This window comes from Crinia signifera, chromosome 9, assembly GCF_055691185.1.
Source record: "Crinia signifera chromosome 9, ASM5569118v1, whole genome shotgun sequence".
Lineage (NCBI taxonomy): Eukaryota > Metazoa > Chordata > Amphibia > Anura > Myobatrachidae > Crinia > Crinia signifera.
Genome location: NC_139225.1, coordinates 150484715 through 150498768, shown reverse-complemented (window position 1 = coordinate 150498768; position 14054 = coordinate 150484715). Strand labels below are relative to the sequence as shown.

The 14054-nt window shown below is 42.0% G+C and overlaps 1 protein-coding gene across 3 annotated transcripts in view; it reads right to left on the bottom strand.

The window, feature by feature from the left end:
• Positions 1-14054, bottom strand: part of GABBR1 (gamma-aminobutyric acid type B receptor subunit 1) — an 86789-nt gene that overhangs the window by 4103 nt on the left and 68632 nt on the right. For 2 of the 3 annotated variants that reach the window (XM_083160267.1, XM_083160268.1), the window contains exons 19-20: positions 8423-8539; positions 340-433 (exon numbers count right to left, since the gene is read on the bottom strand). In XM_083160267.1, coding sequence (XP_083016393.1) covers positions 340-433; positions 8423-8539 — 211 coding nt within the window. The remainder of the gene's footprint in view (positions 1-339; positions 434-8422; positions 8540-14054) is intronic. The other variant, XM_083160269.1, reaches the window with a different exon arrangement.

Genomic DNA, 14054 nt, shown 5'->3' with positions numbered 1-14054 from the left:
ACAGGTCTGCTTTGCATATCAGTGCTGATATACAGACCACACTGTGCTAGAACCTCTACAGCAGACAGCGACACCCCAGGTAGGGAAGAGGAACTGCATGGGTGTTCAAATATGGTGAGTGCTAGAATGAACAATAGAGAGTAAGAGGAAGATTGGGCAGGGAAGAGACAGAATAAGAATGAGGAGAACACAGGACAGGGAAGAGGCTGATAGATATGGAGCAGGAGGGAGATGTACAGAGGAAGGAGAGGAAGGGAAATATGGGGCAAAGAAGATATAACAGTCAATGAAAAAACTAAAACTTTGTTGGAAAGAGATGAAGAATGGAGATAAATTCACCAAGCCACGTGTTCATCTTCACAGAACTGCAGTGCTCCAGCTGGGGAAGGATGAGGACATCCAGGTCTCCACGAGGCTCTTCCTTAGTAAACTCCTGGAAAGAGTAAAACACATCCATGTCCACAGGAAGGAGGGCAGCGCATGTCACATAGAACAAGACAGACCCAAGGCCCTCATACACTACTGTGAGGTATCATATACGCACCTCGCCAACTACCTCCCGGGGAGCCGCATACACTGTATGCCCTCCTTTAGCATACCATGTATTGTATGCAATGCCATTAACTGCCACAGGGTGGAACAAATCACTGTGGCACACATGGCGATCTCCAGATCTGATGCGCACGGATACATCACATACGATATGGCACTTTCCATATAACTTATTGTCCCAATGGGTCAAAATCGTGTGAAAAAGGGGCATATATATATGTATGGGCACCTTTACCCTAAACCACAGTACATACTCATATACCTACTACATGTACAAACCAAAGTCCCATACCTGCTACATGTACATACTATACTCAGAACTACTACATATACACACAAAAGTGACATACATGTACACACAATACTCATCTATCTACTACATGTACACACAATACTCATCTATCTACTACATGTACACACAATACTCATCTATCTACTACATGTACACACAATACTCATCTATCTACTACATGTACATACAATACTTATATAGCTACTACATGTACATACTATACTCAGAACTACTACATATACACACAAAAGTGACATACATGTACACACAATACTCATCTATCTACTACATGTACATACAATACTCATATAGCTACTACATGTACACACAATACTCATCTATCTACTACATGTACATACAATACTCATATAGCTACTACATATACACACAATACTCATCTATCTACTACATGTACACACAATACTCATCTATCTACTACATGTACATACAATACTTATATAGCTACTACATGTACATACAATACTCATATATCTACTACATGTACATACAATACTCATATAGCTACTACATGTACATACAATACTCATATAGCTACTACATGTACATACAATACTCATATAGCTACTACATATACACACAATACTCATCTATCTACTACATGTACACACAATACTCATCTATCTACTACATGTACATACAATACTTATATAGCTACTACATGTACATACAATACTTATATAGCTACTACATGTACATACAATACTCATATATCTACTACATGTACATACAATACTCATATCTACTACATGTACATACAATACTCATATATCTACTACATGTACATACAATACTCATATAGCCACTACATATACATACAATACTCATATATCTACTACATGTACATACAATACTCATATAGATACTACATGTACATACAATACTCATATAGCTACTACAGGTACATACAATACTCATATAGCTACTACATGTACATACAATACTCATATATCTACTACATGTACATACAATACTCATATAGCTACTACATGTACATACAATACTCATATATCTACTACATGTACATACAATACTTATATAGCTACTACAGGTACATACAATACTCATATATCTACTACATGTACATACAATACTTATATAGCTACTACATGTACATATAATACACATTTAGCTACTACATGTACATACAATACTCATATAGCCACTACATGTACATACAATACTCATATAGCTACTACATGTACATACAATACTCATATATCTACTACATGTACATACAATACTCATTTAGCTACTACATGTACATACAATACACATATAGCTACTACATGTACATACAATACTCATATATCTACTACATGTACATACAATACTCATATAGCTACTACATGTACATACTATACTCATATATCTACTACATGTACATACAATACTCATATAGCTACTACATGTACATACAATACTCATATAGCTACTACATGTACATACAATACTCATATATCTACTACATGTACATACAATACTCATATAGCTACTACATGTACATACAATACTCATATATCTACTACATGTACATACAATACTCATTTAGCTACTACATGTACATACAATACTCATATAGCTACTACATGTACATACTATACTCAGAACTACTACATATACACACAAAAGTGACATACATGTACACACAATACTCATCTATCTACTACATGTACATACAATACTCATATAGCTACTACATGTATTGTACATACAATACTTATATAGCTACTACAGGTACATACAATACTCATATAGCCACTACATGTACATACAATACTCATATATCTACTACATGTACATACAATACTCATATAGCTACTACATGTACATACAATACTCATATATCTACTACATGTACATACAATACTCATTTAGCTACTACATGTACATACAATACACATATAGCTACTACATGTACATACAATACTCATATATCTACTACATGTACATACAATACTCATATATCTACTACATGTACATACAATACTGATATAGCTACTACATGTACATACTATACTCATATATCTACTACATGTACATACAATACTGATATAGCTACTACATATACATACAATACTCATATAGCTACTACATGTACATACAATACTTATATATCTACTACATGTACATACAATACTCATCTACCTACTACATGTACATACAATACTCATATAGCTACTACATGTACATACAATACTCATATATCTACTACATGTACATACAATACTCATATAGCTACTACATGTACATACAATACTCATATAGCCACTACATGTACATACAATACTCATATAGCTACTACATGTACATACAATACTCATATAGCTACTACATGTACATACAATACTCATCTATCTACTACATGTACATACAAAACTCATATAGCTACTACATGTACATATAATACTCATATAGCTACTACATGTACATACAATACTCATATCTACTACACGTACATACAATACTCATATATCTACTACATGTACATACAATACTCATATAGCTACTACATGTACATACAATACTCATATATCTACTACATGTACATACAATACTTATATAGCTACTACAGGTACATACAATACTCATATATCTACTACATGTACATACAATACTTATATAGCTACTACAGGTACATACAATACACATTTAGCTACTACATGTACATACAATACTCATATAGCCACTACATGTACATACAATACTCATATAGCTACTACATGTAGATACAATACTCATATATCTACTACATGTACATACAATACTCATTTAGCTACTACATGTACATACAATACACATATAGCTACTACATGTACATACAATACTCATATATCTACTACATGTACATACAATACTCATATAGCTACTACATGTACATACTATACTCATATATCTACTACATGTACATACAATACTCATATAGCTACTACATGTACATACAATACTCATATAGCTACTACATGTACATACAATACTCATATATCTACTACATGTACATACAATACTCATATAGCTACTACATGTACATACAATACTCATATATCTACTACATGTACATACAATACTCATTTAGCTACTACATGTACATACAATACTCATATAGCTACTACATGTACATACTATACTCAGAACTACTACATATACACACAAAAGTGACATACATGTACACACAATACTCATCTATCTACTACATGTACATACAATACTCATATAGCTACTACATGTATTGTACATACAATACTTATATAGCTACTACAGGTACATACAATACTCATATAGCCACTACATGTACATACAATACTCATATATCTACTACATGTACATACAATACTCATATAGCTACTACATGTACATACAATACTCATATATCTACTACATGTACATACAATACTCATTTAGCTACTACATGTACATACAATACACATATAGCTACTACATGTACATACAATACACATATAGCTACTACATGTACATACAATACTCATATATCTACTACATGTACATACAATACTCATATATCTACTACATGTACATACAATACTGATATAGCTACTACATGTACATACTATACTCATATATCTACTACATGTACATACAATACTGATATAGCTACTACATATACATACAATACTCATATAGCTACTACATGTACATACAATACTTATATATCTACTACATGTACATACAATACTCATCTATCTACTACATGTACATACAATACTCATATAGCTACTACATGTACATACAATACTCATATATCTACTACATGTACATACAATACTCATATAGCTACTACATGTACATACAATACTCATATAGCCACTACATGTACATACAATACTCATATAGCTACTACATGTACATACAATACTCATATAGCTACTACATGTACATACAATACTCATCTATCTACTACATGTACATACAAAACTCATATAGCTACTACATGTACATATAATACTCATATAGCTACTACATGTACATACAATACTCATATATCTACTACATGTACATACAATACTTATATAGCTACTACAGGTACATACAATACTCATACAGCTACTACATGTACATACAATACTCATATATCTACTACATGTACATACAATACTCATATATCTACTACATGTACATACAATACTCATATAGCCACTATATGTACATACAATACTCATATATCTACTACATGTACATACAATACTCATATAGCTACTACATGTACATACAATACTCATATAGCTACTACATGTACATACAATACTCATATAGCTACTACATGTACATACAATACTCATATAGCTACTACATGTACATACAATACTCATATAGCTACTACAACAGTACTCATATACCTATTACATGTATGTAAAATACTCCTATAAATACATGTGCATATAATACTCGTATACCCAGTACATGTACACATAATATTCATATACTACTACATGTACATACAATACTCATAGCTACATGTGCATACAATACTCACATAGCTACTACATGTACATATAATACTCATGTAGGTAACTATGCATTCTGTGACCTCACCCTGCACCAGTGCACTCGGTGACCTCACCCTGCACCAGTGTAATCTGTGACCTCACCCTGCACCAGTGTAATCTGTGACCTCACCCTGCACCAGTGCACTCTGTGACCTCACCCTGCACCAGTGCACTCTGTGACCTCACCCTGCACCAGTGCACTCTGTGACCTCACCCTGCACCAGTGCACTCTGTGACATCACCCTGCACCAGTGTAATCTGTGACATCACCCTGCACCAGTGTAATCTGTGACATCACCCTGCACCAGTGTAATCTGTGACATCACCCTGCACCAGTGCACTCTGTTACCTCACCCTGCACCAGTGCACTCTGTGACCTCACCCTGCACCAGTGCTCTCTGTGACATCACCCTGCACCAGTGCATTCCGTGACATCACCCTGCACCAGTGCATTCCGTGACATCACCCTGCACCAGTGCATTCCATGACATCACCCTGCACCAGTGTAATCCGTGACATCACCCTGCACCAGTGTAATCCGTGACATCACCCTGCACCAGTGCACTCTGTGACCTCACCCTGCACCAGTGCACTCTGTGACCTCACCCTGCACCAGTGCACTCTGTGACCTCACCCTGCACCAGTGCACTCTGTGACCTCACCCTGCACCAGTGCACTCTGTGACATCACCCTGCACCAGTGTACTCTGTGACATCACCCTGCACCAGTGCATTCCATGACATCACCCTGCACCAGTGCATTCCATGACATCACCCTGCACCAATGTAATCTGTGACATCACCCTGCACCAGTGTAATCTGTGACATCACCCTGCACCAGTGCACTCTGTGACCTCACCCTGCACCAGTGCACTCTGTGACCTCACCCTGCACCAGTGCACTCTGTGACATCACCCTGCACCAGTGTAATCTGTGACATCACCCTGCACCAGTGTAATCTGTGACATCACCCTGCACCAGTGCATTCCATGACATCACCCTGCACCAGTGTAATCTGTGACATCACCCTGCACCAGTGTAATCTGTGACATCACCCTGCACCAGTGTAATCTGTGACATCACCCTGCACCAGTGTAATCTGTGACCTCACCCTGCACCAGTGCACTCTGTGACCTCACCCTGCACCAGTGCACTCTGTGACCTCACCCTGCACCAGTGCACTCTGTGACATCACCCTGCACCAGTGTAATCTGTGACATCACCCTGCACCAGTGCATTCCATGACATCACCCTGCACCAGTGCATTCCATGACATTGCCCTGCTCCAGGGTACTCCAGGACATTTCCCTGCACCAGTGCATTCTTTGACACTGTCCTACACTTGCTTACACAAAGAGATCTCCATATACCTGTACACAGAGCAATATCACCATACACCTCTGTGTATAGCGACATCACCAGGGACCAACTCACACAGCGACATCACCAGGTACTGTACTTACACACACAGCGACATCACCAGGGACCAACTCACACAGCGACATCACCAGGTACTGTACCTACACACACACAGCGACATCACCAGGTACTGTACCTGCACACACAGCGACATCACCAGGTACTGTACCTACACACACAGCGACATCACCAGGTACTGTACCTGCACACACAGCGACATCACCAGGTACTGTACCTGCACACACAGCGACATCACCAGGGACCAACTCACACAGCGACATCACCAGGTACTGTACCTACACACACAGCGACATCACCAGGGACCAACTCACACAGCGACATCACCAGGTACTGTACCTACACACACACAGCGACATCACCAGGTACTGTACCTGCACACACAGCGACATCACCAGGTACTGTACCTACACACACAGCGACATCACCAGGTACTGTACCTGCACACACAGCGACATCACCAGGTACTGTACCTGCACACACAGCGACATCACCAGGGACCAACTCACACAGCGACATCACCAGGTACTGTACCTACACACACAGCGACATCACCAGGGACCAACTCACACAGCGACATCACCAGGTACTGTACCTACACACACACAGCGACATCACCAGGGACCAACTCACACAGCGACATCACCAGGTACTGTACCTGCACACACACAGCGACATCACCAGATACTGTACCTGCACACACAGCGACATCACCAGGTACTGTACCTACACACACAGCGACATCACCAGGTACTGTACCTACTCACACAGCGACATCACCAGGTACTGTACCTGCACACACAGCGACATCACCAGGTACTGTACCTGCACACACAGCGACATCACCAGGTACTGTACCTGCACACACAGCGACATCACCGGGTACTGTACCTACACACACAGCGACATCACCAGGTACTGTACCTGCACACACAGCGACATCACCAGGTACTGTACCTGCACACACAGCGACATCACCAGGTACTGTACCTACACACACAGCGACATCACCAGGTACTGTACCTACACACACACAGCGACATCACCAGGTACTGTACCTGCACACACAGCGACATCACCAGAGACAACACTATAAAGCCTATGCACCCAGCACACAATGCAGCCACAGTGACATCACCCTGTTTGCACTAGAAGGTGGCTGGAAGTGATTGGGGTTGTGGGGAGTCTGCGTTCCTTTCTATACAACGCCATTTATGGCTGAATTACTGTAACTGGAGGGACCAGTGTCTTCTATCCCCTCACTAATGATGTAACAATACACTCTCTGAAGCAGGCAGCAACAGAGAGAGACACATTAACATTGGCTAAAAATGCCAATGTCACTCCCATTTGTTATATTAATTCAAATAAAAATGGCTGTGTAAACATAGGTTATATTTCCTACATGAGTTAACATTACAGGTCATAACGATGAATACAAATGTTTGCTGGGCAATTTTCACACCTATTTTGACAAATTCACTTGGCACTCAAAGGGTTAAAAGCTTAGCATTCGCTCCACTGCGGTCATGCTATAGTATAGACGATGCTAATTGGGGCGAGAACACAGTACATTTATAATTCGGCTTTCTGGGCCCATCCACCTCCCCTCACCTCACCTCTATAGTGCGCTGCAGAGGGTCCACTATCTGCCAGATGCCCAGTACGATGACATCAAGGCCCAGCAGCAGCCCCACCGTGCTGTACAGCTTCCAGGGTTCCACCGTCTGAGACTGCTGGAGACAAGAATACAAAGTGTGCGAGGTTACCGTCATTTCTATAAGCAATGTTCATAGCACTGCAACATATAACATATATAGGTGTGTAACACTAACATATATAGGTGTGTAACACTGACACTGCAACATATAACATATATAGGTGTGTAACACTAACATATATAGGTGTGTAACACTGACACTGCAACATACAGTATAACATATATAGGTGTGTAACACTAACACTGCAACATATAACATATATAGGTGTGTATACACTAACATACATAGGTGTGTAACACTAACATATATAGGTGTGTAACACTAACACTGCAACATATAACATATATAGGTGTGTATACACTAACATAAAGTACAATGCATGCAATGTTACCGTCAATGTGCATAACACCGCAACATATTATAGTGTTCATTCTAGCACCCGCCATCTTTTAGTGTTCATTCTAGCACCCGCCATCTTTGAAAATCCATGCAGTTCCTCTTCCCTGCCTGGGGTGTCGCTGTCTGCTGTGGTGTTTCAGTGCTGATATACAGACCACACTACAGTACTACAGCAGACAGCGACACCCCAGGCAGGGAAGAGGAACTGCATGGATTTTCAAAGATGGCGGGTGCTAGAATAAACGCTATATATAGGTGTGTGCGTGTATATATATATATATATATATTTACACATACACACACACACACACACACACATATACTAACATAAAGTACAATGCATGAAATGTTACCATCATTTCTATAAGTAATGTTCATAATACTGCAACGTATATATCTATATACATGTAATAACATCAAGTACAATGAGTTGTACCTATAGGGCACCAACACTGGCAACACCTTTTTATTATTATGATCCTTTATTTATATGGCGCGGCGTCCAGTTACAGAGGACATAAACTAATAAGCAGCACAGGAAACAGTGACTTGCAGATGAATACAATAGAGGGCAGGCTACATAAACATGGCTGCCTCAGCAGACAGAACTCACATACGTATCAGGGCATCAGGAAACTGCAGGATTTGGTTCCCTGCTCGAGAGAGCTTACATTCTAAAGGGGAGGGTCAGACAGACAGGTGTCACACAGATGGGGCAGACAGTACTCCGTGCACTCAACGTGGAATAATGCTGAGGGTACACGAAACAGATGTGGATTGCTCAGGTCGATCACTAATGGTCGACAAGGCAGAATGTCGACGCGTGAAGAGGGTAGACATAAATTAGGCTAACATGGTCAAAATGTCGACATTCGTTTTTCATGTTTATTATATTCTCCCTCTATGCCCAATGGCAGAGCCAGCCCTAGCCTAAACGACACCCTAGGCAATACAGCCTCACTCACACACAGAATATAGGCATGCTGCATATCATTTTAATCAGCAGAAGCTGCTGATGCCCCTAGGTATTCCAAATTCCCTATTCAATTGCCTAGTTTGCCTATGACTAGGGCCGGCTCTGCCAATGGTAAATAAGTAATTTTAAAAGAACAAATCATTAAAAACTTTTTTATGTCGTCCTTTTGCTTGTGTCGATCTCTTGACCACATGTCGACATAATGCTTTTTCACGAGTCGACCTTCTGCCGGTCGACCAATAGTGGTCAACCTAAACACTGTCAGTCGACCTAACAACGGGATACCACAAAAAACAACCAGCATTGCTCAGGAGCTGCTGCTTTCTCCCGCGTCGCCCTCTAGTGGCCATGTTAGTGTACTACTTGGCTGTAAAAGGCAAGCCTTATTCCTCCTCCATAGATTAGGAAGTACAATATTCCGGGACAGAGCCGAATGCACACCCTGGAAGGCCGGCTCTCCCGTGGATTGTTGTACTTCTATCAGTAATGAGCGGAATCCATTAGGGGAATGAGTCGGAGCAGAAGGAGATTACCTGACTCCTCCGCATCGGACGTGCACAGAAAGCCGCAATTATATTTCATCTTTCAAGATTTAAAACAGCGACCAATCCTCATTTCCTGCAGCCCCCGATGGTGATCTTACACTGTATCATAGCGGCTGCCATCTGGGGCGATGAGCTCTAGGCTGTCGGGTATTAGATATTACTCTAGTGATCACCTCGGAGGGGCTGACACGAGCTCGGCTATGGCAGCGCGGTGACAGAATGGGGTTATGAGCTGCACTGTGTGATCAGCCAGGACAGCTGAGCTCTGCTACATGGAGATCTCCGCAGACAGACGTGGCCGGGGGGCTGCATAGTAACACAGTGAGATGTGCCAGGGACCGGAACGCTGATCCCAGGGTGTCACACCCTACGATCCACTACAGTGCGGTGGGAGAATATAATAGTGTCGGTGTGCCGCCCGTAGGGATGGCCATCGGTGCAGTCGCCATCGATGGTGATTCTACAACCAGCCATCGATAGTCATAAACTATGTGATGGATAACAATCAATAGTTTTAGCTATCGATGGTCACCCATTATCTTTGACTGAATGGGCGTGAGCCAATCAGAACTCAGAGATGGGGCTTCCAGGTGTCGGGGGGCGGATCTATGTGTCGTCGGTTCTCCTTTGCCATTGATGTAGGGAAACCATCTGGTTCTCCCACATTGATGGCAAAAGTATTCAACATCGGCCATAAACCATTGATGATTTGAAATCATCGATTGTCGATGGCCATCCCACGCAGCACAGTTAGTAGGTGTCCATGGCGACTGTAAAATTCGGAACAAAATCAAACTGAAAATCTCACGTCGACCTTTTGAACTGTTGACCTTCCTATTGTCGACCTAATGCTTGTGTCGACCTTCAGTGGTCAACCCAATGTACTGTATGTCGACCCTATGGCCAGGGGCGAATTTAGGGGTCAGGCCACCCCTAGGCACAACATTTTTGTGTCCCCCCTGTTTCGGATGTAATCATATATGTATATAAATTGTTATTTTTATATTTCATTAAAATTTAACTGTAGCCCACCTTAATATTTTTTTAAGCACTCTGGGCTGCTCACTGTACAGATGACCCAGAGGGAGGCACTTATTAGTACAGTGATTAGCAGTGTCTCCGTCAGTCTCTCTCACACTGTGACTGACTGAGTGCAGGGAGGATCTGCGCGCCGCTCAGCTGCTGGATACACAGCAGCCAATAGACTGTGTGTGTGTAGAGTAGCCAATGGGCGGGCGCCGGCAGCAGTGAGCCTGAGCCATTTCCGGATACACAGGGGGACCGTAGGACCCAGCCACTAAGCGGTGATGTAATGTGTATGGCAGAATGGGTGGGCAGTGACGGGTGACGAGCGGCGCTGCCGCCAACATATAATAATTCATGTCTGCGGTGGCGGCGCTCGCCGCTGCCCACCCGCTGTGCCATGCTGCTATTTAACAGAATGTCAGCCTGCCTGCCGCCCTTAAATGGTGCCGCCCTGAGGCCAGTGCCTCACGGGCCTAGGCACAAATCCGGCCCTGCCTATGGCCCATACCCATCTAGTCTGCCCCTCGGAATCCTGTGGTGAAGGTGACGGTAAATGTATCACGCTGCGCCAAATCGACATTTAATCAACATCATCATCAATGAATAGTGGAGTGTTGTCGGAAGAGGGTACCCACATAATGAGTATCCCCAGGATGTATGTACGGGAGAACCACAGGGAATACTGTCGATGTCTAACGCAAAAGCAGCGCATAGCGATTCCTCTGGAGGCTCCTTCATTCCCGGATCCACGCAGTGAAGAATTCTGGAGCCTGGTCCCCACCACTGACTACTCTACACAGAAAATCCTGGGAGAGGGATCAATAAGATCCCTCCCAGGCAGTGGCTGCCAGCTTGTGTGTGCGGTTAGCAGGCCGCGTATGTGCAGTAGCGACGTGTGGTCCTAAAGAAGTCAAGTGATCGCTACTTTACTGGTCACACATTGCCGGGAGGGGCTCCTCGTACCTACATATGTAGAGTTTTATATTTGGGTATTTGGGGCGAGCTTTTACTTCTCATTGCCATTAGTAACGTTTGCTTTGTGACCACCTGACCGGAAACCGATTGAAAGCTCTGCGCTTCTAAGTAGGGGCCTGGAACCCCCCCGCAGCTTCTGTCAGCCACATACACACATTTACAGTGTGGTTATTTAATTCATGTTTAACTGCAGATAACAACACTAATGTATTTATTAATGATTCATTAACAGTGATTTATATTGGAGCGCACGGAGAGAGCCCTCACGTGACACTATTGCATTATGTAGAAGTGTTGTATAACCATTCCCATGCATTAGCGATCTCCGTGTGTCGGAGCAGCGCCTGTGACGTGGCAGGTCGATGCTTTGATGCTGCCACGGAGATAAATGCAGTACTCAGGCGGATGCGATGGAATGGAACAAGAACGGGCTGAAGCTGGGTTGGACGTATGAGAGGAATGCAGATCAATATGCATTCATCTCTGTGTCGGCAGTATAAGCGGCTGGTGCTTCCACCTGACCCAGCCTAGGTGCAAATCATGTGCCGTATATACTTAAATTGCATGTTACATCTGCCCCCCTGCAGCACAGTCTCACCCAGTTGCTAGTTTTTTTTTGCTTTGCATTCTTGTAGGTGCTTATTTTCTGAATATACGCAGTACGAATCAATGCACGGTACGCAACACAAACAAGTGTACATTTCACTCCGCACCAGCCCCGAAAGGGTTAAAAATAACTCCAGGGCAAACAATAGTATTTATTTTCACTGCTCATTACATGTAATTAGCCAGATACAGAAATATCTTAAATGCAGAACTTTAACACCACCGTGTACACAGCCCTATGGAGTTTCCCACTTCCTAATGATTTTAATGTATTCTAGTCCTAATAAACAATAAATGCTGAAAGCTGTAACTAATCACCAGAAATAGTGACTTACATCATCTACAACCATTTACAAGGAGGTAATGCTCACACATCTATCTGGTCCAAGGGGCGGAACTCCTAGAGACATTGGAGGCAGTGGCCTCTGGGCTGAAGCTGTCAAAGGGGCCCCAAGAAAGGGGCCTGCTGAACTAGGACATAGCTCTCTCCACACTTTTCATAGAGATTTACTGCAGTCACTGATAACAGATCAAAGTGTTTGTACAGTGATCCACAGCTCTGATGCTGTGTTCCAGAGAGGAGAACAGGTTTTTTAAGGAACTGCACTAATTATCAAACTTTTAGGGTGGATATCGAATCTTGGAGATCGATAATATCGGAAGAGATAATACACAAATCAATCAGCTCCTATCATTTTCCAAACACAACTTGTAACATGTAGGGCAGAAGCGGATTGGCTGGTGCTTTATCTCCCACAATTTTGTCTCTCGAAGGGCCAGATGTATCAAGCTTCAAAGAAGTGATAAAACGGAGAGTGATAAGCAAGCAGCCAATCAGCTCCTGTCACGTTACAGGCTGGGTTTGAAAAATGAAAGTTATGAGCTGACTGGCTGCTTGTTTATCACTCTCCATTTTATCACTATTTGAAGCCCTTTGAGCGCTATGAAAAAGAAAAGCCTTCAAGACACCATTAACTATAATTTGCACCCAGAATCCACCCCT